Below are 25,921 nucleotides of genomic sequence, written 5' to 3'. Positions count from 1 at the left end.
GTTGAAAGCGTTTAGTGGCCTATTTCAGTACAAAAAGAAAAATACATTCTCAGTTCACGTCGGCGGCGGTTATATGTGTTGAAAGCTTTTAGTGGCCTATTTCAGTGCAATAAGAAAAATATATTCTCAGTATACGTCGGCAGCGGTTATATGTCTTGAAAGCATTTAGTGGCCTATTTCAGTACAAAAAGAAAAATATATTCTCAGCTCACTTCTGCAGTTATATGTGTTGAAAGCGTTTAGTGGCCTATTTCAGTACAGAAAGAAAAATATATACGCGCTTCACTGGTGCACTTATTTCTTCTAAAAGCGTTTACTGGCCTATTTCAGTACAAAAAGAAAAATATATTCTCAGTTCACTTCTGCAGTTATATGTGTTGAAAGTGTTTAGTGGCCTATTTCAGTACAGAAAGAAAAAAATATACGCACTTCACTGGTGCACTTATTTCTGGAAAAAGAGTTTTGTGGCCTATTTCAGTAAAAAAAGGAAAAATATATACGCATTTCACTTCTGCACTTATGTGTTGGGAAAGTGTTCAGTGTCCTATTTCAGTACAAAAAGGAAAAAAATATACGCACTTTACTGGTGTATTTTTTCATATATACGCATGTCACTTCTGCAGTTATTATTTCAGTACAAAAACAAAATATATTCAGCGTTCACTTTTGCAATTATATGTGATAAAACATTTAGTGACGTATTTCGATAGAAAAACTAAATATATTCAGCGTTCACTGTTGCAGTTATATGTGGCAAAACCTTTAGTGACGTGTTTCAGTTGAAAAACAAATTTTATTCAGCGGTCAGCGATGCAGTTATTTGTGGTAAAATCTTTATTGAAGAATGTCAGTCGAAAAACAAAATTTATTCAGCTGTCAGTGCTGCGGTTATATGTGGTAAAATCTTTATTGAAGTATTTTGATTGAAAATCTAAATTTATTTAGCGGTCAGCGCTGTGGTTATATGCTCTTCCGGGCTCAAAGCTATCTTGACATTTTCTCTTCTGTAGCTACTAGAGGCCTGTTCATGCCAGGCAGTTTCCCCCAGAAGTATCTGGGTCGATGAGCAGCCGATACCGCACTCGCATCAAACTTGACAGGATTCGTCTCCAGGTGGAGAGAAATTGCTTTTTGGAATACTTTCTCCATCGTAACCACGTCGTTGAATAAACTGAAAACTGGTGGATTCTCTCCTGTCTTAGGCAACAATTAATTTTTATTATAAAATTTATTAAATATTGAATATTAAATTGAACTAAAACTTGATTAAAATTATCGGAAAGTAAACTTAAATTCGCAAATATATTATCCCAATCTTCAAGGGAAATTAACAGACAATCCATTTGCCAAGCCTTTTGTGCCGGAGAACGTGTATTATTAAATTGTGTTTTAAGCAACACTTTATAAACTTGAGAAATTTTAACCTTCTGTTCTGTCCCATATTCTTTATAAATGAATAGACGAAGCGGCCACTCTGTGGTCTCCTCATGCTGCTGCCACCTCCACGATCTCTTGGCGTCGTGCCACTCTGTGGCCCACTCATGCTGCTGCTACCTCCGCAATCTCTGGTCGTCATGCCACTCTGTGGCCTCCTCATGCTGTGGCCTCCTGATTCTGCCGCCACCTCCACACTATGTCACTTTGCCACTCTGTGGTCTCCTGATGCTGCCACAACCTCTACACTCGGTTATTGTGCCACCTTGTGGCCTCCTCCTGATGCTGCTGCCGCCGCCACCTCCGCACTCTGTCATTGTGCCACTCTCTGGCCTCCTACTGATGCTGCTGCTGCCGCCACCTCCAGACTCTGTCATTGTGCCACTCGGTGGGCTTCTCCTGATGCTGCTGCTGCTTCTGCTGCTGCCGCCACCTCCAGGCTCTGTCATTGTGCCACTCTGTGGCTTCCTCATACTGCTGCCACCTCCACACTCTGTCATTGTGCCATTTGGTGGCCTGCTCATACGGCTGCAAACTACAGACTCTGTCATTGTGCCACTCGGTGGCCTTCTCCTGATACTGCTACTGCTGCTGGTGTGGTCTCCTCATGCTGCCACCACCTCCAGACTCTGTGGCCTCCTGATGCTGCCGCAACCTCCAGACCCTGTCATTGGGCCACTCTGTGGTCGCCACATGCTGTTCCCACCCACCCCACTTCATGACTGGCCACTATTTTGCATTTCGGCCTGGCTGACATCATCATTTGTTTGACCCTTCTTCTGATCTGTCAGAAGAAAGGAAAAATGAGACTCACAACGGATCCTGTCTGTGTAGCAGCTGTAAGGCCTGTATGGTCCCATCAGAATTGGCTTATGATTTTGTAGCCAAAAGCAGGAGTGGGCACAAAACACAGAAGACATGCAAATATTCCATTCACGTTTCATCTCTGTTTTGGATCCAATACTGATGGATTATTGAGCAAATGCTGACCGAGTGAAGGCGTATGCTCCACAGACAGAATACGTTTTTTGTGGGTTATTGTTCTGACGGATCAGAGGAAGGGCAAATTAATCAGCTGACACGCTCTCCACTCTGTCGGGGGGGGGCTCAACTTGTATAAGTGTTTAATAGAACAGGTTCTGATAACATCTATGTGGAATCAGCTGGCGACGGTGTAAAAGGAGTGCGCTTATTCTTTGCACTAACATCGACTTGTAAGGTTGAGTTCATACTTGAGTTATTTGGTCAGTTTTGGCCCCGTGACTGCCCTAATAAGTGAAGTGTGCAGTGATTCTAAGAGCGACGCCTGTCATCTGCATGTCATAAAGACTCACAGTATTATTTCACTACCAAAGCAGACTCCCTATGCATGTTACTACAAGGCACAGTGTTTTACACCACTATAAAGGCTTCTAGCAACCAGGAAATAGCAGTTTTTTAACGTAATTCGTAATTTTGAGAAATTCGCTCATCTCTAATAGAGAGATATAGGTGGGTCCCACAGAACTCTACATGGAAGTTGAATGGAGCCATAATATGGTAGGGCGAAAGAGTGCTAACTTCTATCCATTTAAAGGGCAATTCAAGCAACATGTCCCTAGCAACTGATCTGCCTCAAAACTCCAGTCTTTATTCTAAAGCCCAAATAGCCAGTAAACTTAGAGCAGAAGAGGAAGGAGGCATCCATTTTGTCTCCCTCACAGATGTCATTGTTAGGCCTGGGCCTTCTGCCATACCTCCCGTTGTCTTACCTGTCATATCCCCAGCATCTCCTGCTTCGCATGCGTGCTGCTGTCTCCACCAGATGTGGCAGGTGCGTGCCTGACAGAGACGTCCTCCCTCCACGCTGCCTGTGTTCCTGCCGCTTCCTGTAATTAATGCTTCCAGGGGCGCGTGCTTCCTGCGGGGTTACAAGGTTAAATAGCAGATTTTAGAGAAGAGCAATGTTTTCAAAAATTCTATTTGGACGCTTCGCTGAATTTTAATTTAGAATAGGGTCCCATTCAAAGAGGCAACCTTGTCGCTGTGAGTGGGCCTATGCTTTTTGATCAAATTGTATACTAGTGCCTCATGTACATCATGTAGCATAGGGGTAGGTATATGTTCAATTGCGCTGAGAAGCGATGTTAATTATGCTGAGAAGCAGTTATTAGATAAAAGCATAGTATTGAGGATGTGCGATCCAGTTCTTCTTATATTTTACACATTAGATTATAGTTGGCTGGTCCCACCAATATTAGCAGGTTTGGCCAACATTAATACAACATACATGGCTAATTTTAGAAACACAGTATTACTCATATAATTATGTCGGTGCAGCACTACTGAGAATTTGCCTTCCAGCAGCTATGGTATACTATGGCCTAAACATTCCCTTCCTTGCTATACATGTTAAAGAAGTCACTTCCTATATTCCTATACTCTGAACATATTGGCACTGCTTTACACTACCTTCATGATCTTTTTCATAGATTATTCAGGTAAACCAGGGATTACTTTGTTTTAGGCTTTCAATGACACCAGTGGGTCAGCTGTCAACCACACCTGCTGACTCCCCTGCAGTGAAGCCCAGATCCCTGTATAGGGGTTAAAGGCTGAATACCAGGGGACAGCCAGGATAACGTCCTTAGGTCTACTCCAAAGTCAAACCAGTTGTTTGATGCAGTAGTTACGCACTCACTGTCCATAGCACTGCGTATCATGGTATTATTGAGTTACAGTACAGTAGCATTGCTTATTCATGGTATAGTGGTAATATTGGAGACTATATGATGGTCTTATTCTTTTACTCTATGGTGGTTCTGCATTTACTCTATGGTGTTATCCTAGATTCAGGTGTTTTTAAAGAGGCAGCAAATTATGGGGGGAGTGACTAGCTGACGAGTGGTGAGGACACTTCTTCTGCTCACTCTGACCATTCCAGCCCTATACTGCATAGGCAAGAATGTCCTACCTCTGCAGCATCTGGCGAAGACCTTTTGGAGGAGAATTGCTCCACTCTAGCCTGAGGTACAAGTGCGGCCTAGCCAGACCTACAGATCCCCGGCCTAAATTTCCGGCTATGAGTGCCATACCTGGAGACACAAAAGCAAGCTTCAGCTATTGTGTGCAGCGGTAGCCATTACAGAATGAGGATATCTGTCAAGCCTCACATCAGAGCCAAGGGGAATCTTTCGGACTCCAGGTGGGACAGCCACTATTACCTACCAAGATGTCTACGCCTGCGGATTTTGGAGCCTGGATAAGAGATTGTGATGCCCACCCTTGCTCCTCTCTCTTCCCTCTTTTTGCTTATAAGCCCCTCTGTTTTTCTCCTTTCTTGAAGTTTTATAGTTTTGCTATTACTGTACTTCTACCATTGCTAGGTACAAAAAGCACCTAGGTATAACTAGGGTTGCCATCCGGCTGGTATCTCACCGTCCAAGCCGGTGATTTAGTGCCCCTGCCGGTAACGATAATTTTTTTCTACTAGCAATAATAATTGCTGGTATTTTCCAATATGGACTGTTACTAATGAGTGCTTCCATTGTGGAGCACTCATTAGTACAGCCTTTAACTCCTGCCCCTTCCCCACTTGTGTTAAGAATAAAAAAAAAATAACAACTCACCTCATCCATTTGATCGCGCCGCTGTGAACACTCGCTGCGGACTGGATGTGCAGGACAGGACCTGCAAAATGTCATCACGTTGGAGCACAGGTCTTGTTCTGAGCTTCCAGTGAACAGGGAGTGTTCACAGATGAGTGATCAAATGGAGAAGATGAGTTCTTTTTTGAAAAATAATTCTGGGGGGACTAATGGGGGCATTACTATTACTGGAGGCACTAATGGTGGCAGTATTAATTCTGGGGGGCGCTAATTAGGGCATTTTTAATTCTGGGCACGCTAATGAGGGCATTATTATTTCTGGAGGGTGCTAATGAGGGCATTATTAATTCTGGGGGGCGCTAATGAGGGCATTATTAATTCTGGGGGGCACTAGTGAGGGAATTATTAATTCTGGGGGTGCCAATGAGGACATTATTAATTATGGGGGGAGCTAATGAGGGCTTTATAAATTCTGGGTGCGCTAATGGAGGCATTATTAATTCTGGGGGTACTAATGGAAGCATTACTATTACTGGGGGCACTAATGGGGGCATTATTAATTCCGGGGTGCACTAATGGGGGCATTATTTATTCTGGGTGCACTAATGGAGGCATTACTATTACTGGGGGCACTAATAGGGGGCATCTGGTAAAATGATCATTTGTACGGTCTCCTAAACAACACTCTGCTGCCGGCAAACAATGATTCTGTATGGGGACAAGCGATGGCATTAACGATCACTTCACCCCATACTGTGGAGGAGATCACTGCATGTAAATGCAGCGATCTTCTTCACTGACGAGAAGGTGATTGCCAGGAAGGTACGTTTCCTTCACGGCAATCAACTTCTAAATTGTGCAATGTAAAGGGGCCTTTAGAGAGTTAAATGAGACTGTTTGCCATGCTAGAAGACCAAACAAAGATGAAGTTAAAAAGGCAGGACGGGAAGTAGAATACATGGAGTGATTTCAAATAAGTATATCCAGAAAACCATTCACCCATCTTTTGTAAAAGAATGACATAGAATATTCACATATAGGCTTTTCATATGTTATAAAAATGTTGATGCAAATGCCCCTTTAAGGCTGAGTTCACTAGCTATAGTCACGTGCATCATGACCAAAAACCATGAGGCAAAACCTCATATATTTTAACAGCTTTTGCTCCAGTTTTGCAATGTGGTTATTAGGCATGTCGTTTTTACATATTTGATTCATTTATATAGCGCCAACATATTCCACAAAACATACAGCTACGATTGTGTATGTTGGGGCTCATAATGTAGGTTCCAAACTGAATAGTACATTTTGGGTTTATGGGAGAAAACAGGAGTACTGGGAACCCACGCAAACACAGGGAGAAAATACAAAATCCGTGCACATGTCACCATTGGTGATATTCACATTCAAGCTCAGGACCCCAAACTTCCAAGTGGGCCAATGAACCTATGTACCTGGCCGGCAGCTGCAGATGCCCTCCTTAATTCAGCTATATTGCCAACCTGAGGCAACTGGAGTAGGAGGACGGGACCTGAGAGCTGGCACTGGCCACTACAGAAGGGCAGCTTCTGGAGAGGTATTTTGTGCTGCTGGAGCATTATTTTCTGCTAATGGTGTTTCCCCACCTTCTGTCGGTTTAGACCTGCTTACATCATGGGACCACTTTTAGTTTTTTTCCAGGATCACTTTAAGCTGTGCGCACTTAGTGATTTTAGTGGCCATTTGGTAAGGCATACTTTGGTTCTCCTTGCACCCAGTGGAATCAGATGTTTAGCTCTATGAGCATACAAGTAGAAAGATTCAAGGAAGCATTTTCCTTCAAGAAAGTAGCATTTGGTGTTTAATCTCAAAGTTCCATCCTGAGCCAAAGCACATAAGCAGGACTACAAAAACAAGGCCATATCAAGACAAAGCGGAACAGCATGGTAATCATTGATTAGGAAGAAGGCAGTCCATGGCCAAAGTGAGAAGATATGTTGGAAAATCAAGTGGTGAAATCTTTGTTTGATGTCTCTTGTTTGAAGAGTTGGAAAGGAGGGAGGCATGGAGGAGAGGCTATATAAGCATGGGGGCATAGGTGTACTTTGGTTTGCCACAAATAAAAAACACAGTGCGCCAGAGAGTTGTAGGATGGAGGTGAGCATGGACTTAATTCATGCTGCAGAAATTTCTATAATTAGATATCTACAGGAGAACTTAATGAGTTTCCAAGACTGGTTTGTATTTGTCTCACATGCAGCTGATCTTAGAAATACCTTCCACATCTTCTTTCCTATATGGTTCCACTTGTGTGAGTCTGTGGGTATCAAACTGATATGGGTGGCTGTGGTTGGTGACTGGCTCAACCTTATCCTCAAATGGTAAGTACTCAAGTGTAACAGCACTTCCATTCCTGGATTTCGCAAAACAATGTCTTGTCTATACTATCTAAGATGGCTATGTTATTTACTTATACAAATCCAGTATAATTTTATATAACCTTTGATGGCAGGATAAATAATCAATAGCATGTAAGGTTTTCTCTGACCTTTATAATTTGGATAGACATTTTAATACATATAGTCAGATTATGGACACATTATCAGGTTTCCTGATGCAGTTTTGGAAGTCAAAATCAGGAGTGAATCATAAAAGGAGAAAAAGTGCAAAGGGCAGATACGACCTCCTCTTTTTTGAATTCATTCCTGGTTTTGGCTTCCAAAACTTTATCAAGATACCAGAACGTATGGCCCTGTCCTTCAAAATCAAGTTTGCAAGGTTCCATGTGTAGTTTACCTTTAGTACATTTTCTACAAGGAAGTGTGGCTGACACTGTTTAGACAATTTTCATTAAAACATTTTTGAAAATAAAATGTGAGTAGAAGACCATATCGATTTCTATCTACGCATAAATTGTGTTGAGAAAAGTGGCAGTTGGTTAAATGGGGCATATTCCATCTCAGTGCCCAGGGTAGCATGAGATGTAAATATGGCTCTGAATAAAGGGTTGACCCATACTCGTTGGCTTGTCATTCACGTGAATGGGACTGAGCTGCTTTATATTTATTGATTGTTTAGTTTATAACTACATCTACCAACGAGAGTGAGCACGAAGCACTATCTGGCCTTGTCCAGGTGCTCCATGCAGAGCACATGTGTGATACACACCACCTTCATGTACTTACATATAATACACTAAGCACGTTCTCAGAGGCTGCTGATGAAATGGCTCCATAAATAGTCACAAGGCAGAATTAATGGAGCAAACACAATATTGTTATCCATTTCCAAGAATAGAAATGAACATTCTGCTAGGTCACCCTCATTTTCCACATCATCATCAAAATCTCTTGATGCAAGGTCAAAAACAGCAGAATAAAATGTTACTGAAAAATATTTCTATGGCATTGTTAATATATATATATATATATATATATATATATATATATATATATACATACAGGTGAAACTCAAAAAATTAGAATATTGTGCTAAAGTCCATTTATTTCAGTAATGCAAATTAAAAGGAATTGCATTAATGCAGCTTAAAATTAGAATTTTGTGAAAAGGTTCAATATTCTAGGCTCAAACTGTCACACTCTAGTCAGCTAATTAATCCATACCCCCTGAGCAAAGGGTACCTCAAAATTGTGACTTTGGGGTTTCACGATAATAACTTTGCACGATATTCAAATTTTTTCGAGTTTCACCTGTATATTAGAAGAACAATGTCTGGGGGTCACCTCCTCATGTTTATGTGGCTTTCCTCCATGAATGTAGCTACATAGGGAGCAGAGGTAGCAGTTGCACCTGAACCCTAGAGCCTGAGGGGGCCCAAAGACATGTCTGTAACTTAAGAAGGCATTAGTATTATAAATGGTACTTGGGCTCTATTACAAATTTTAAATTTTGGGACCCATGGGCCTCTGGCTATGCCTGGTTTACACACAGAAACCAAGATACAATTTTAAAATATTATTTTGAAATATACTGAGCTGAAGGCAGCATGTCACGGGGAGCTCAGCAGATGAACACCATTGAAAGTCAATGGAGGACGGATCCGTTTTCTATTGTGCCAGATTGTGTCAGAGAAAACGGATCTGTCCCCATTGACTTACATTTCGTGCCAGGACGGATCCGTTTGGCTCAGTTTCATCAGATGGACAGCGAAACGCTGCAAGCAGCGTTTTGGTGTCCGCCTCCAGAGCGGAATGGAGACTGTTCGGAGGCAAACTGATGTATTCTGAGCGGATCCTTTTCCATTCAGAATGCATTAGAGCAAAACTGATCCGTTTTGGACCGCTTGTGAGAGCCTTGAAACGGATCTCACGAACGGAAAGCCGAAACGCCAGTGTGTTTCATTAAGTTAGTTTCCTGCTTATTCTAGGCTTTAAAGTCAAGGAAGTGGTCCTATCAGTGATTGATAGTCTTCCCACTATGATAGTGCATACACAGATGACTGTGCATCACTGATAGGACCTCTTTCTTGACTTCAAAGTCAATGAGCAGTAATTTAAATGTATGAAATACAATTCTGAATCTTCTCCCACAAAATTATATATCATTCAGGCTCAGATTCTTCTGCTCTGCACTGCATATTCTGTGTGAAAGGTTCATTTAAAATTATTTGCTATACCTCTTAATATAATCGAGTCTCTGTGATGATGGCTAGTGTCCGACTGGGGTTCATTAGGCCCATCAGTGGAAATTATTTTCTGTGCCCAACCCGTATATCGTCTACAAAATCTAATAAGTTTTGATTCAAAGAAATAGACCTTCAAAGAAAAAGGGGGTCAGTCAGCACATCCGAAAGCGCAGGGGCACGTTGCTATGGCTGAGAACAACACTGTAAAACAAAACACGAAATGCAACAGCTCTCTGCAAACCAAATAAAGTACAAAATTGCATAATAATTGCAAGTGCTACACTAATAAGTTAGAGATGCTTGGCAAATACATTTTGTACAAAATTATTTGAGCCCGTCTGCCGCACTTCAAGGCGATCTCTGTAAGACGGGTTCCTAACACTAAATTCTACCTGTTATGTGCCATGACGGCTACCATATAATTCAGCGAGTGTAGGTTCCACATGCATGCTGGGCCTGCTTCACTTTCTGTCATTTTTGGTGCCAAAATGGCCTCCATTATATCCAAGGAATGCAGGTACCAACATACATGCTGGGCCCACTCCACACCTGCATTCCTTGGATATAATTTTGTACAAAATGATTTGCCAAGCATCTCTAACTTATTAGTGTAGCACTTGCAATTATGATGCAATTTTGTACTTTATTTGGTTTGCAGTGAGCTGTTGCATTGCATGTTTTATTTTACAGTGTTGTTCTCAGCCATAGCAACGTGCCCCTGCGCTTTGGGATGTGCTGACTGACCCCCTTTTTCTTTGCAGTTGTACTGGAGGTGTGACTGCCTCCTTAGTCGTGCACTCCTGACCAGCTCGTCTGCCCCATAGGCTGATTTTAATTAGTGTGAGTATATAGCTTGGCCTGCTCCCCCTCACTCACTGGAAGCCATTTGGCACCAGGAGAGAGATAGTTTGTGGACTCTCATTGCAGTCCTGGGTGGCCATTTGGCACCAGGAGTGGTGTGGAGTGGGCCCGGCATGCATGTTGGTTCCTGCATTCCTTGGATATAATGGAGGCCATTTTGGCACCAAAAATGACAGAAAGTGAAGCAGGCCCAGCATCCATGTGGAACCTACACTCCCTGAATTGTATGGTAGCCGTCATAGCACATAACAGGTAGAATTTAGTGTTAGGAACCCGTCTTACAGAGATTGCCTTGACGTGCGGCAGACGGGCTCAAATAATTTTGTACAAAATGATTTGCCAAGCATCTCTAATTTATTAGTATAGCACTTGCAATTATTATGCATTTTTGTACTTTATTTGGTTTGCAGAGAGCTGTTGCATTGCATGTTTTATTTTACAAAGAAATAGACCTTGGTTGCAAGTGATTTGGTCCAAAGGCATCTCCAAAAGTTTTTTGTCCAGGACATTTCAGGCCCATTAGCCCCCTTTCACACGAGCGAGTATTTCACACGGGGGCAATGCTTGATGCGAACGCATTGCGCCCGCACGGAATCCGGACCCATTCATTTCAGTGGGTCTGTGTATATAAGCCTTGGTTTTCACGCATCACTTGTGCGTTGCGTGAAAATCACAGCATGTTCTATATTCTGCGTTTTTCACGCAACGCTGGCCCCACAGAAGTGAATGGGCTGCGTGAAAATCGCATTGCATCTGCAAGCAAGTGCGGATGCAATGCGTGTTTCATGGATGGTTTCTAAGCGATGTTGTTTGTAAGCACTGAATGGACTTGCTTGTGAAATCGCGCATTTTTCACTGAACGCATCCTCAGCGTATCCGGACCTAATCCGCTCACGCTCGTCTGCAAGGGGCATTATGGTATCAGAGCCTAGGTCCATCAGAGGGTTCTCCAGTGCTCAGCTCCACCAGTCTGGCGCTGATGATAACCCTGTGATAGGCTCGTATTGCTATGAAGTACTAGCAAATCAGTGTATAGAGGTGAATAGGAGTTACCTGCAGTACCAGAAACAGCCTATGAGCAGGAGTGGCACTGTTTATGAAATACAAAACAGACCCTTTTGTCTCACATCTCTTTTGATGTAGCTCTGTATAAGCCCTGCTTCATAGCAGCCCGTTCACAAGACATGCATCAGTGTAAAAGAACCACAGTCAATGACGTTAAGCACTGCGTTATATGGTGGCCATTAGCATTAGATGAAATTTACAGTAACTGTGGAATAACATAATGTGAGCAAAAAAGTTTCCAACAAGTTGAATTACAGTTTTTTGTTTTTTTACTACAGGATTCTTTTTGGACAAAGGCCTTACTGGTGGGTACATGAAACATCCTATTATGTCAATACCTCATCTCCAGACATTATGCAGTTCCCAGTAACCTGTGAAACTGGACCAGGTACTAAACGCCTACTTTAGTGACTAAATCAAGTTTAGATGTTTATTGGCATGATCATAGCGTATAATATGTATACTGCAAACAACCAAGGGACCAGGTGCACTATCCAATGGCGACACCCCCGGCAATAACAGTTTTACAAGAATGAATTTTATAGAAAGGAAGGCACTCTTATATCTGGTGTTTTATCAAGTAGAAAAAATATTAATTTATTCAGATTAAAAAGTGAACGTAACATTTAAACATAAATAAATGTATGAAAAGAGAAAAAGGTGTATCTGTCTCTATCCTTATTCTTGACCTGTAAGGAATCTATAAAGGTATAACTTCTAGTGAAGCTCAGTACTCATGGAAAAAGATATAGACAGAACACATAATCATTGCATATCCAAAATAGAATCTTCAACTGGGTACATGAAATAATTACTGAATACATAAAAGTAAAAAATATGATTAAAAAACAAAGTATTATGAATGTATTATTGTAAATCGAAAAAAGGAAAAAAAGGGGAAAAGTGTTTTTTGTACTAATCGGCTGGGTACATCAGGTTTTTGCTGAATATATAAGTTTACACTAAATACATCCGATCTTTGCTGAATATATCAGTTCATGCTGGATACATCTAATCTTTGTTGAATATAAAAGTTCACGCTGAGTACATATAGCTACCCATTGAATACATAAAATTTGTTGAGTATAGAAAGGAATTTTTATCCACCTATATTCTGATGTTTAGGCATTATCAGCCTGCTGGATTACAATTAAAGGGCTTCTGTCACCCCACTAAACTGTTGTTTTTTTTTTTTGGGTTATAATCCCTATACTGCGATTTATGCATGCATACTGTAATTAATCATTTTTGTTCAGCAGATTCTGTTAAAAACGTACTTTTAAAATATGCAAATTACCTTGCTACCAGCAAGTAGGGCGGCTACTTGCTGGTAGCAGCCGCATCCTCCTATCCTAAAGACGCCCCCTCCGCATATTGATTGACAGGGCCAGCGGACGGGATCTTTCTCTGCTGGCCCTGTTTGCATTCAAAATCTGGCGCCTGCGCCGTACCTGTCCTCAGTCGGCGCAGGCGCACTGAGAGGAGGACACTCGCTCGGCCGCTCCATCCTCAATGCGCCTGCGCCGATGACGACACATCTACACCCGGCGCAGGTGCATTGAGGAAGGAGCGGCCGAGCGAGCGTCCTCCTCTCACTGCGCCTGGTAGCAAGGTAAAGTACGTTTTTAACAGAATCTGCTGAACCAAAATGATTAATTACAGTATGTATGCATAAATCGCAGTATAGGGATTATAAGTAACCAAAAAAAAACAGTTTAGTGGGGTGACAGAAGCCCTTTAATGCGTAGGTAGCGTTCGATAATATCATCTGATGTAATTCATATGGGTAATTATGTAGGGTAATATTTAGATTCGGCCCATATCGAGTTAATGGCCGTAACTTACTATTAATTATATGTGCAGTATTTCTTTACCTTTAATGGAACAGTTCTGAATCAACAATATTGACAAAAAGGTTGAGGAGGGGTATGGGGGATCAATGGTTACATTACCGCAACTTGTACATGACCAGGAATGTTCAGTTGTTCAAGGTAGAAGTAGAACGCGATGTCTTTAATGATCATAGCGTATGCCAGGTTGTCCAGATGAAACCTAATTCTGTCTATGGAAGAGATGCCCAAGACTAGAGGTAGACTGCTTATAATGCAGAGGCCCTCAGTAATGAGACTAGAAATGAGCAAATTGATTCTACATGAATCAAAATTATGTAAAAATTTCCAAAAGATCTGAATTTCACCAAATTCAAACCATATGTGCCTCGTCCCATCAATTCAATCAATATAGTGGCCACCATTTTACAGATCAGAAGACAGATAAGAAGATATCTGCCACCAAAAACTATGATTTGTGGACCGTTTTTTAACTACATAAAAATGGAAAGTACAGTGTTTTATTAAACAGCCTGTTTGTTACCACCAGATCCCATCCGTTAACCTGTAGACATATATGTTTCTGTCACTTTGACATTACTAGTGCTGTCTTGGTGTTAGAGAGTTTGAAAGGGGTTGGATACAGTCCTAGAAGACCTCAAAGGGTCTTACTTTTACTTTGAAATTGGACCAAATTTATTCTGAACAAATCAAATCTGATGGTCGAATCTGACTTATCACAAAATTGGGAAAATTCACTAATCTCTAAATGGAATAATAAAAAAAAATTATATTTAATACATTGAACCCCTCAGAGGTCCCTCAGACAAGCATCCCCAAGCTCCAGCTAGATATAAATCCAAAAAAATAAGCCTTAAACCCCACGATAGTAACCAGAGAAAATAATTTAAGACTATTGTAATATTTTATCATTTTGCATCCTGTTGTCCCACCTGACCCTGTCCATAATGATTTTTCTGTATAGCTGACTACTGGAAAAGACAAAAAGAAGGAGGGACCCTGACCAAAGGTTTCTCAAGAATGTATTTATAAAACAGTTATGTCCGAACTCATCAATAACTTCAGATAAAAAAAGTTTCTTTGAGTTAGATCTGCATCAACCCTCCCATCCTGGAGTATTCTTGTAATGATTTCCTGCTTTCTTTCTAATCACAGGAAGCCCCTCAGGGCATGCTATGGGCTCCTCATCAGTGTACTATGTGATGACATGTGCTGCGCTCTCTCTACTGATAAGTCACACCTCCTTTAAGAGACGGTGAGTGGTGAGGAAACTTTGGCTGAACTTACTTCTGTGCTAGATCTAAACAGTCATACAAGTTTACAATGCAAGTCTTTCCTCACTGTGGCAGGAAAGAACTCTCTAGAGGTAACATCATCATTAAATGGCAGAGATGTAAACTGAAGCTGGACTATGTCACCAGTAAAAATAGCTATATAACTGGAGACAAAGCGTACGTTCAGATTGGACCTACACCTAACAACTTGGCTCTAGAATTAAGAAAATTAAGTATACGCTGCTCATATCCAGGGGTTACGACCACCCTGCAATCCATCAGTAGTGGCCGTGCTTGCACGCTATAGGAAAGAGAACATGCCTCTCTGGTGGCCAGGACTGGGAGAGTGCGCATAGGCCAGCAAAGGAAGTAATATGGACAATCACAATACACAATAAACTTTATCTGCACCATAAATGCCATTTGTTGAAGTGAGAAAACCCCTATAATTAATGCTAGGAGTATCAGGTACTTATCTTACTTACAGTACTAAACGGAAGCCACAGGAGCCTTCCTGAATAAAACTGTATTACCGCAGGACAGTGATACAGTTGAATACTGCATCAGTATTTTGTGCTGCAGTGTGGGATTTGGTTCTGCTGGGGCAGTACTTTGTGCTGCACTGTGGTACTGCTGGCCTCCCCTAGTTCTGTTGTCTCTCACTTCTTGTGTTTTCCCCACCTTCTGTCAATTTGGACTCGACTACATGAGGCATCTTTTAGTTTATTTTCCAGGGCCATAATGTATTCTGATCGTCCATATTCCTCCTTTGCTGGCTTGATTCATTTTTCCATCACATTGTACACTGCTTGTTTCCATGGTTAAGACCAGCAGTGGTGGCTTGGACAACATTCTATGTACAGTCGTGGCCAAAAGTTTTGAGAATGACACAAATATTAGTTTTCACAAAGTTTGCTGCTAAACTGCTTTTAGATCTTTGTTTCAGTTGTTTCTGTGATGTAGTGAAATATAATTACACGCACTTCATACATTTCAAAGGCTTTTATCGACAATTACATGATATTTATGCAAAGAGTCAGTATTTGCAGTGTTGGCCATTCTTTTTCAGGACCTCTGCAATTCTACTGGGCATGCTCTCAATCAACTTCTGGGCCAATTCCTGACTGATAGCAACCCATTCTTTCATAATCACTTCTTGGAGTTTGTCAGAATTAGTGGGTTTTTGTTTGTCCACCCGCCTCTTGAGGATTGACCACAAGTTCTCAATGGGATTAAGATCTGGGGAGTTCCCAGGCCATGGACCCAAAATGTCAACGTTTTGGTCCCCGAGCCACTTAGTTATCACTTTTGCCTTATGGCACGGTGCTCCATCGTGCTGGAAAATGCATTGTTCTTCACCAAACTGTTGTTGGATTGTTGGAAGAAGTTGCTGTTGGAGGGTGTTTTGGTACCATTCTTTATTCATGGCTGTGTTTTTGGGCAAAATTGTGAGTGAGCCCACTCCCTTGGATGAGAAGCAACCCCACACATGAATGGTCTCAGGATGCTTTACTGTTGGCATGACACAGGACTGATGGTAGCGCTCATCTTTTTTTCTCCCGACAAGCCTTTTTCCAGATGCCCCAAACAATCGGAAAGAGGCTTCATCGGAGAATATGACTTTGCCCCAGTCCTCAGCAGTCTATTCACCATACTTTCTGCAAAAGATCAATCTGTCCCTGATGGTTTTATTGGAGAGAAGTGGCTTCTTTGCTGCCCTTCTTGACACCAGGCCATCTTCCAAAAGTCTTCGCCTCACTGTGCGTGCAGATGCGCTCACACCTGCCTGCTGCCATTCCTGAGCAAGCTCTGCACTAGTGGCACTCCGATCCCTCAGCTGAATCCTCTTTAGGAGATGATCCTGGCACTTGCTGGACTTTCTTGGACGCCCTGAAGCCTTCTTAACAAGAATTGAACCTCTTTCCTTGAAGTTCTTGATGATCCTATAAATTGTTGATTGAGGTGCAATCTTAGTAGCCACAATATCCTTGCCTGTGAAGCCATTTTTATGCAACGCAATGATGGCTGCACGCGTTTATTTGCAGGTCACCATGGTTAACAATGGAAGAACAATGATTTCAAGCATCACCCTCCTTTTAACATGTCAAGTCTGCCATTTTAACCCAATCAGCCTGACATAATGATCTCCAGCCTTGTGCTCGTCAACATTCTCACCTGAGTTAACAAGACGATTACTGAAATGATCTCAGCAGGTCCTTTAATGACAGCAATGAAATGCAGTGGAAAGTTTTTTTGGGGATTAAGTTCATTTTCATGGCAAAGAAGGACTATGCAATTCATCTGATCACTCTTCATAACATTCTGGAGTATATGCAAATTGTTATTATAAAAACTTAAGCAGCAACTTTTCCAATTTCCAATATTTATGTCATTCTCAAAACTTTTGGCCACGACTGTATACTCCCGACCACTGCTGGATTACAGGATGGTCGTAACCACGGAAATGAGCAGTGTATAATGTGATGGAAAAATGAGTCAAACCAGCAAGGGAAGCAATATGGACAATAAAAGTGCATTACAAAGCAACTTTTATTAACTTTCTGTACATGATAAATGTCACTTGCTGAAGTGAGACAACCCCTTTAGGTTCCCAGTCCACTCCTGTACCGCACTACGAAAGGATAAATGAAGAATTGCACACTTATTTGAAGAGGAGCTGTCACCCCTCCTGACATGTCCTTTTAATAACCAACTGCCTTACCCATCTAATAACAATTCTGGTGCATCTTTTCATATAAATGTGTTTCGCCGTTCCTCCATTATTCCTGCCTGAAGTTTATTAATGTATTTCTAGGTATCTGCAATGAAGGTCCATCTGGGTGTTACCAGTTGGGTGTGTGTCCCTGTACTTTCTGACACTGGCAGCACTGATTGAACAGCAGCAGGCCAAATGGTAACACCCAGATGGTCCTTTATTAATTCCTACATTTTTAAACTCGATAATAAAGGAACAGCTGCTAGAGACATGCTAGAGAGGTGACAGGTTCTCTTTAAATCAATGCGCTGTGCATATACTGCATGCTGGGTCCTCCCCCACAAGAAACATGTTTTGTAGACTTTATCTACTCTACCTAATGAGAGTCCTGCAATTGGCACTCCACGCTATAGTATTTGAAAATAGTTATTTTAAGCTAGGTATCCCGAAAAAGAGGTTCTCTGATTTGGACAATGTCTACTTGCAAAAAAGGATCCCTTGACAATAAGATGATCACAAAGTGTCCCCCTGGTGGGATCAGCAATTATCTGTAATCTGTAGGGAACCTTACAGTAAGGGTGGATTTACACGTACCAATAATCAGCTAAATTATCGGGAACGTTCTCTCTCTTTCATCGGGTGTCACCAATCACCTGATGAACGAGCGAAACACTTGTTCATCAGGAGATCCTGTCGTTCATGCAGGCATATCAATCATCGTTTCTGGGCAGCAGATCATGCCTTCCATACAATAGGCAGTTCCATCAGCCCGTGTAAACCTGCCTTAAGTGTTCCACCTGGCCCATTCCAATCATTATGTTGTCTGTGTAATACAGGACTAGTCTGGTGCTCCAGACAGAGAGACACTCTGTTTGTAACTGCTTTCTTCTCTGACCGAGTGTAATGGTGCAGAACCCCAAACAACCAGAGTTTGAACAATGGTGGATTTATTAACCCCTTAAGGACTCAGCCCTATTTCACCTTAAGGACTTGGCCATTTTTTGCAAATCTGACCAGTGTCACTTTAAGTGCTCATAACTTTAAAACACTTTGACTTATCCAGGCCATTCTGAGATTATTTTTTCGTCACATATTGTACTTCATGACACTGGTAAAATGAAGTCAAAAAAATTAATTTTTTTGCATAAAAAAATACATAATTTACCAAAAATTTGGAAAAATTAGCAAATTTCAAAGTTTCAGTTTCTCTACTTCTGTAATACATAGTAATACCCCCCAAAATTGTGATGACTTTACATTCCCCATATGTCTACTTCATGTTTGAATTATTTTGGGAATGATATTTTATTTTTTGGGGATGTTACAAGGCTTAGAAGTTTAGAAGCAAATCTTGAAATTTTTCAGAAATTTACAAAAACCCAATTTTTAGGGACCACTACAGGTCTGAAGTCACTTTGCAAGGCTTACATAATAGAAACCGCCCAAAAATGACCCCATTCTATAAACTACACCCCTCAAGGTATTCAAAACAGATTTTACAAACTTTGTTAACCCTTTAGGTGTTGCACAAGAGTTATTGGCAAATGGGGATGAAATTTGAGAATTTCATTTTTTTGCCTAATTTTCCATTTTAACCCATTTTTTCCACTAACAAAGCAAGGGTTAACAGCCAAACAAGACTGTATATTTATTGCCCTGACTCTGCCGTTTACAGAAACACCCCATATGTGGTCGTAAACTACTGTACGGGCACACAGCAGGGCGTAGAGGTAAAGGTGTGCCGTATGGTTTTTGGAAGCCAGATTTTGCTGGACTGGTTTTTTGACACCATGTCCCATTTGAAGCCCCCTTGATGCACCCCTAGAGTAGAAACTCCATAATAGTGACCCCATCTAAGAAACTACACCCCTCAAGGTATTCAAAACTGATTTTACAAACTTTGTTAACCCTTTAGGTGTTGCACAAGATTTAATGGAAAATAGAGATACAATTTCAAAATTTCACTTTTTTGGCAGATTTTCCATTTTTTATTTTTTTTTCCAGGTACAAAGCAAGGGTTAACAGCCAAACAAAACTCATTATTTATGGCCCTAATTCTGTAGTTTACAGAAACACCCCATATGTGGTCGTAAACTGCTGTACGGGCACACGACAGGGCGCATAAGGAAAGGAATGCCATACGGTTTTTGGAAGGCAGATTTTGCTGGACTTTTATTTTGACACCATGTCCCATTTGAAGCCCCCCTGATGCACCCCTAGAGTAGAAACTCCAAAAAAGTAACCCCATTTTAGAAACTACGGGATAGGGTGGCAGTTTTGTTGGTACTAGTTTAGGGTACATATGATTTTCGGTTGCTCTATATTACACTTTTAGTGCGGCAAGGTAACAAGAAATAGCTTTTTTGCCACGTTTTTTTTTGTTATTTACAACATTCATCTGACAGGTTAGATCATGTGGTATTTTTATAGAGCAGGTTGTCACGGACGCGGTGATACCTAATATGTATACAATTTTTTTAATTTAAGTTTTATACAATGACTTCATTTTTAAAACCCAAAAAATGTTTTAGTGTCTCCATAGTCTAAGAGCCATAGTTTTTTCAGTTTTTGGGCGATTATCTTAAGTAGGGTCTCATTTTTTGCGAGATGAGATGACGGTTTGATTGGCACTATTTTGGGGTGCATATGACTTTTTGATCGCTTGCTATTACACTTTTTGTGACGTAAGATGACCAAAAATTGCTTTTTTTACACCGTTTTTATTTTTATTTTTTTACGGTGGTCACCTGAGGGGTTAGGTCATGTGATATTTTTATAGAGCCGGTCAATATGGACGCGGCGATAACTAATATGCATACTTTATTTTTATTTATGTAAGTTTTACACAATGATTTCATTTTTGAAACAAAAAAAATCATGTTTTAGTGTTTCCATAGTCTAAGAGCCATAGTTTTTTCAGTTTTTTGGCAATAATCTTGGGTAGGGTATGATTTTTGCAGGATGAGATGACGGTTTTATTGGTACTATTTTGGCATACATGCGACTTTTTTGATCACTTTTATTACCTTTTTTGGGAAGTAAGGTGGGCAAAATTTCAATTTTCTCATAGTTTTTATTTTTTTATTTTTATGGCGTTCACCGTGCGGGGAAAGTAACATGACCGTTTTATAGATCAGGTCATTACGGACGCGGCGATACCTAATATGTGTAGTGTATTTTATTTTTTATTCAATGATAAATGTGTTTTTTTTCCCTTAACTTTTTTCACTTTTTTTTGCATTTTTTGGACCCAGACCCACTTGGTTCTTGAAGATCCAGTGGGTCTGATGTCTGTATAATACAGTACAGTACACCATATAGGGTTCTGTACTGTATTTTACTTACACTGAACAGATCTATGCTTTTAGCATAGATCTGTTCAGCACCATGGAAGGCAGGACGCCTGAGAAGGCGTCCTGTTGCCATGGGAACCTTCCCCGTCTGCCAGAACTTCGCAGACGGGGAAGGGTGAGCACGGGGCTGGCAGGGGGCTGTCGGGGGCTCTCTCCCTCTCCATCGGGGGGCTGCAAAGGCACAGCAGCCCCCCGATGGGAGAGGGAGCGAGCTCCCTGACCGATGACAGTTAACCTTTTCCATACAGCGGTCCGTACGGACCGCGGTATGTAAAGGGTTAAACGGCTGACATCTGCACAGATGTCAGCCGTTTATACCAGGGTGTCAGCAATGTGCTGACACCCTGGTATAACCACTTGACGGCAACAAATTTTCAAGGGGAGGCGGGCGGGGGATCGCGATCCCGCCTGCCGCACCGCCCGCCTCCCGCAACGCCCGCACCGCCTGCGACCCCCTGCACCTCCCACCCACATAAATCATGCAGGGGTGCAGGGGGGTGCAAATCATCATTTTGGGCATTTTAAAGTTTCTGATCCCCGCGGTCAGGGACCGCGGGGATCAGAAACTGCAGAGATCGCAGCAAACCGCAGGTCTGAATTGACCTGCGGTTTGCGGCGATCGCAATGATTTCAGCCGGCATCCCGTTGCGATTAACCCCCGCGGCGCCGGAATATCTATTTAAAGTTGGGACGTACCGGTACGCCCTGAGTCCTTAAGGACTCGGGAAATAGGGCGTACCGGTACGCCCTACGTCCTTAAGGGGTTAAATGACGGCAGTACAGTCCAGACCAGAAATCATATGCAGGTAATCAATCCAAATAATAACTTGTGCAGGAAAACTCACAAGGGACAGCCAGACCAGGCCAAAGTGCATATGCAGAGAAATAGTCTGTGTAACTTAGTACCTAGGGACGAGACATTTTCCAGGGTCCGATCCGAGGTCCAACACGAGATAAACTGTTACGCATAGAAGTTTCCCACAGGCAGTCTCTAGAGATGGATTGAGGAAGTCAGAGGTCATGCACAGGTAGTCTGGAAGAATGTGAACAGCAACATACACTCGGGTTGTCAAAACAACAGTGGGCACTGATCAGCCAGGGAGATCACCTCTTAAACACCTGCTAGCCAATCACAGAGTGCCGTGTGTTTATTCCTCATAGGCCATATGATTATCCTAATCCCTAACACTTGTGTGGCCTTGGCTGGTCATTGATCACTTAACCCATGCCTGCCCTCTAAACTACTAGAGTTTATGTACAGGTATATTCCCTGTCAGCGGCCGGCGTAACGAATAAGATGCATTCGGCCGCGTAACTTTTTGCGAACCTCCTATCAAGCGTGCACGCGGACGCTCAAGCGGCCCAGCATGGATACGCAATCGTGTCGGCACGGACACCGGAACCGCGTCTGCCCGCAAAGTAGTCAGAACCGAAGATTCCGCAGGCACATGCATGACCTGTCCCGCTACTCCAATGGGGTCCCCCGCAGGCCGAGCCCCACGAGAATTCCTGGGGGCCCCAGTAGACTGCGAAACAGGAGAGCGTCTTACACCGAGACATGAGGATCTTGAAAGGAGGATCCCCTAGTAACTCAGAATTCCCTAATAGGGTGCATGAAACTGAGTTTACTAAAGTGGAGTATTTGTAATGGAGTCTAGGCCACAGACCCAGTAACTTGCCATGTACTAACATCTGGTTCAGTTCTTGTCTACACCCTCGTTAAATTTAGTAATGAATCTTCTGTATGACCTAAAAGTAGATTTTGTCATGGGTGTAACATATGATCATTACCACAAGACATGAAAAGGAAATGTGGTCTAAATACAAATATGCTGATTATCGCCCTTCAACTCAACACTAGGTGTCAACGTTGGTGCTTGTGGTCTTTCTTCTGGACAGTGCAGGTCAACGTTTGTCTATCCAGAGTCTTTGTGGCTGCACATTTCCCCCATCAGGTCATTGCAGGTGTCATTTCAGGTAAGTAAAGTTTTTTTTGGGGAAAACATTGGTTGATTTTAGACCCTACATAAGATACATATGATATCAAAGGCATGATATAAGGATGACATGCTGTAAGTTCAAACATTTTAGAAAGAAGAGAAGTTAAATGAAATGATAGTCTATTTTATTTTTTCACACCTTTCATTTTTAAGATATCTTATATGACATTCAAGTTGTTAACCTTGTCTGGTGGTAATTATTACTTGTTGGTTTTGTTTCTAGGAATTGTGGTGGCCAAAGTGTTTAATCAACTACAATTTATATACAGTGTCAACCTGAAAAAATACATCTATATCACTGTGTTCCTCTTCTCGTTTGCTTTGGGCTTCTATTTGATACTCAAAGCGTATGACGTGGACCTTTTGTGGACCCTTGAAAAAGCATCACATTGGTGTTCCAAGCCAGAATGGATTCATATTGACTCCACACCATTTGCAGGCCTTATCAGGAATTTAGGTATTTTCCTTGGCTTAGGACTAGCCTTAGACTCAGAGATGTATAAATATACTTGCAAGGAGAAACAACGAACAGAATTTATGTTTCGCTTCAGCTGTATCATAACCTCTTTAGTTGTTATTCACCTCTTTGACTCCTTTGAACTTCCATCTGATGTGGAGACGGTCTTCTATGTTCTCTCGTTCTGCAAAAGCATAGCTGTTCCTATAACTGCTGTAGGAATCATTCCTTACTGTATATTACATGTATTAAGAAGACAAGATAAGAAGGTCTTGTGAAGAAAAGTTTATAGGCCTACTGGACAAGACATTTAAAAAAATATATCCTGTTCTTCCACAATATGCTCAAACAGCAGGGGATTCCATTATATGTGTAAGCGGTTTAGTATCTTTTTGAAGTTTTTGTCAGATTTTGTGATTCTGTGTATCAAGCATTTAAAGTATGGAATGCATGGTGTGGTCTGCATCCTCCTAGCTCTTCATGTCTATTTCTCACAGTTTGTCAAGTATCTTTAACAAAAAGCATACAGAACTCCTGCCTCCTAACATTAAATGTTAGAGACATTACCCTCAAAATATGTTTATCCTTAATCATTGCATGAGACTACAAATGTCTTTTTTCCATGTTGTCCATGATCTGTGTGTGGTATTGCAGATAAGCACTTAGATGGGGTTGAGCTGTAATACCACAGACAGTACATAGACAAGAAGGGGGTTGTTTCTGTAAAAAAAGTAGTTTGTTTAGTCTCATAAAAGCCCTTTAATTAGATCTAATCAGGAGTGGACTATAGTGATCAGGACTCCTGGGCATTAAATGACATGGGCCCCTCATTAACCACTATAGATTTGAAATATGGGGGGGAGGGGTTAATAGTTATACTTTTAGTTGAGGTGCAACTAACTGAAGGTGGCCATATACATTTGATTAAAGTAGTTTTCTGAGATTCTGATATTGATGACTTATCCTTGGAATAAGTCATCAATATCAGATTGGAGGGGTCCAACTCCCAGCACCCCCACCATTCAGCTGCTTGAAGAGGCCAGTGACGTCACATTCATCAGTCACATGTTCTTAGTGTAGCTCAGTCCCGTTCAAGTGAATGGGGCTAAGTTGCAATACCAAGCATGGCCACTATCCAATGTATGCTTTGTAAGCTCACTGGAGCGCTGCAGACTCTTCAAACAACTGATCGGAGGGGGTCCCAGGTGTTGGAACCCTGCCAATCTGATATTGAAATGACAACCTATCCTGAGGATAGGTCACTAATATCAGAATCTCAGAAAACCCCTTTAATGTCAATCTGCTGATTTTGATGGAACCAGCCAACCATCTGTGAATGGGTGTGTTGCAATTCTCCACAATGGAGATGTTGGAGGGTCCAATTCTTATGTCCTCAAGAAAGATAAGCCACTGATAGAGATGTCTGGCAGAGGCTTACTACCCTCTCCCCATACAGAACATATGGGGATTCGGAAAGAATAACTGTCAGCCGACAGCTAGTGTATGGACCCCTTAAGGTACTCTGAGCCTAGTTCTTGCCATAGGCCAGTGATGGCTAACCTTGGCACTCCAGTGGTGGTGAAACTATGACTCCCAGCATGCTCCATTTATTTCTATGGAGTTCTGAGAGCAGCCAAGCAAGGGGGGCATCTTGGGAGTTGTAGTTTTACCACAGCTGGAGTGCCAAGGTTAGCCATCACTGCTAGGCCATCCAACACTATTCAAACCCTTTACTGGTATGTCTACCCCTGGGTCATTAGCAATAGCAATCTACATGATTTATTGTATTCCTCACAATCTATAAGCTCATTTCTAATCCATCTGCTTTGTTCAGATATGGACTCTAGAACATAACATCAAGCTTTTGCTTAGGCTAGTGTGCAACTAGCCTTAGGCTTATTAACTTAAAACTGATGAAAATCCATACAGGGCTTTGTCTATATACAGAGCCTTTGCATAGACACTTAAAGGCCCATCTACCCAAAAGATACTTGATACAAACACTTTCTCCTTGGCAATCCCATGTACTGAGGGATCCCATGACACAAAATCTTGAACAGTTAGGCTGCTTTCACACAGTCAGTGTTTGTGCAATGCCGCATAATAGGGTACTTGCAAACAGTTTCTTGTTGTATACTATCTTCTGATGTATTATATATACCCATATAGCTCTGTGTGGATCAGTCAGGGTTACCAATCCTGACTCTGTTCTTGTAGGAAACTAGGTGATGTACTGAAGTCTGCTCCTAGTTCAGTGTAGTGTGTTAGCTAAAGTAAGAGGAGCTACATGTGCTCACTCCTTGAAGCTTTGCATCGAGAAAGCCATCTCTGCTTTACAGTACTCCAGAAAGAGAGAGAAAGAAAGAACTAGAAGATCCAGAATCTGCAAGGCCAAGCATTGGAGTCAGTCAGTAAGGTATTCACTGTTTAAGGCTGATAGAGACTTTGCTGCAGTGAAAGGGACATTGCTAAGACACCATTCTACACTTTGACACGGTCCTGGTCAGTGCATCTTAATCCTGTATTCCTCAGCATGGGAATTACAGACAAGTTTGCAAGAACCTTATTGCCAGCTTTGAATTCTGCAGAGAAAGAGACTTTGAAGAACTAGAGTAAAAGTAGTACTACAATTGTTTGGAACTGTGTTTGATACTGTTGCGTGTACTACAACCCCCTTTCTGAACTTGAGAGACTTTACTA

At 41.7% G+C, this 25,921-nt stretch overlaps 1 protein-coding gene across 1 annotated transcript; it reads left to right on the top strand.

Moving 5' to 3' along the window:
• The first annotated feature begins 7,115 nt into the window (after nucleotides 1–7,115).
• Nucleotides 7,116–24,274, top strand: LOC121005085 (glucose-6-phosphatase-like). Its single transcript, XM_040437621.1, has 5 exons — nucleotides 7,116–7,381; nucleotides 11,850–11,959; nucleotides 14,577–14,676; nucleotides 22,626–22,741; nucleotides 22,988–24,274. The coding sequence occupies exons 1-5, from the start codon at nucleotides 7,152–7,154 to the stop codon at nucleotides 23,497–23,499; spliced, it is 1,068 nt and encodes a 355-aa protein (XP_040293555.1). The 5' UTR covers nucleotides 7,116–7,151; the 3' UTR covers nucleotides 23,500–24,274.
• Nucleotides 24,275–25,921: the final 1,647 nt, after the last annotated feature.

Source organism: Bufo bufo, chromosome 6 (genome assembly GCF_905171765.1).
Source record: "Bufo bufo chromosome 6, aBufBuf1.1, whole genome shotgun sequence".
Lineage (NCBI taxonomy): Eukaryota > Metazoa > Chordata > Amphibia > Anura > Bufonidae > Bufo > Bufo bufo.
The sequence above is the reverse complement of the archived record's forward strand: the minus strand, read 5'-3'. Positions and strand labels throughout refer to the sequence as shown.

Excerpts from the sequence above, each read along its gene's own strand:
- LOC121005085 (XM_040437621.1), top strand. The coding sequence starts at position 7,152 with ATGGAGGTGAGCATGGACTTAATTCATGCTGCAGAAATTTCTATAATT. Across the intron at positions 11,960-14,576 it reads AACCTGTGAAACTGGACCAG|GAAGCCCCTCAGGGCATGCT; the intron begins GTACTAAACGCC and ends TTCTAATCACAG. Across the intron at positions 22,742-22,987 it reads CATTGCAGGTGTCATTTCAG|GAATTGTGGTGGCCAAAGTG; the intron begins GTAAGTAAAGTT and ends TTTTGTTTCTAG.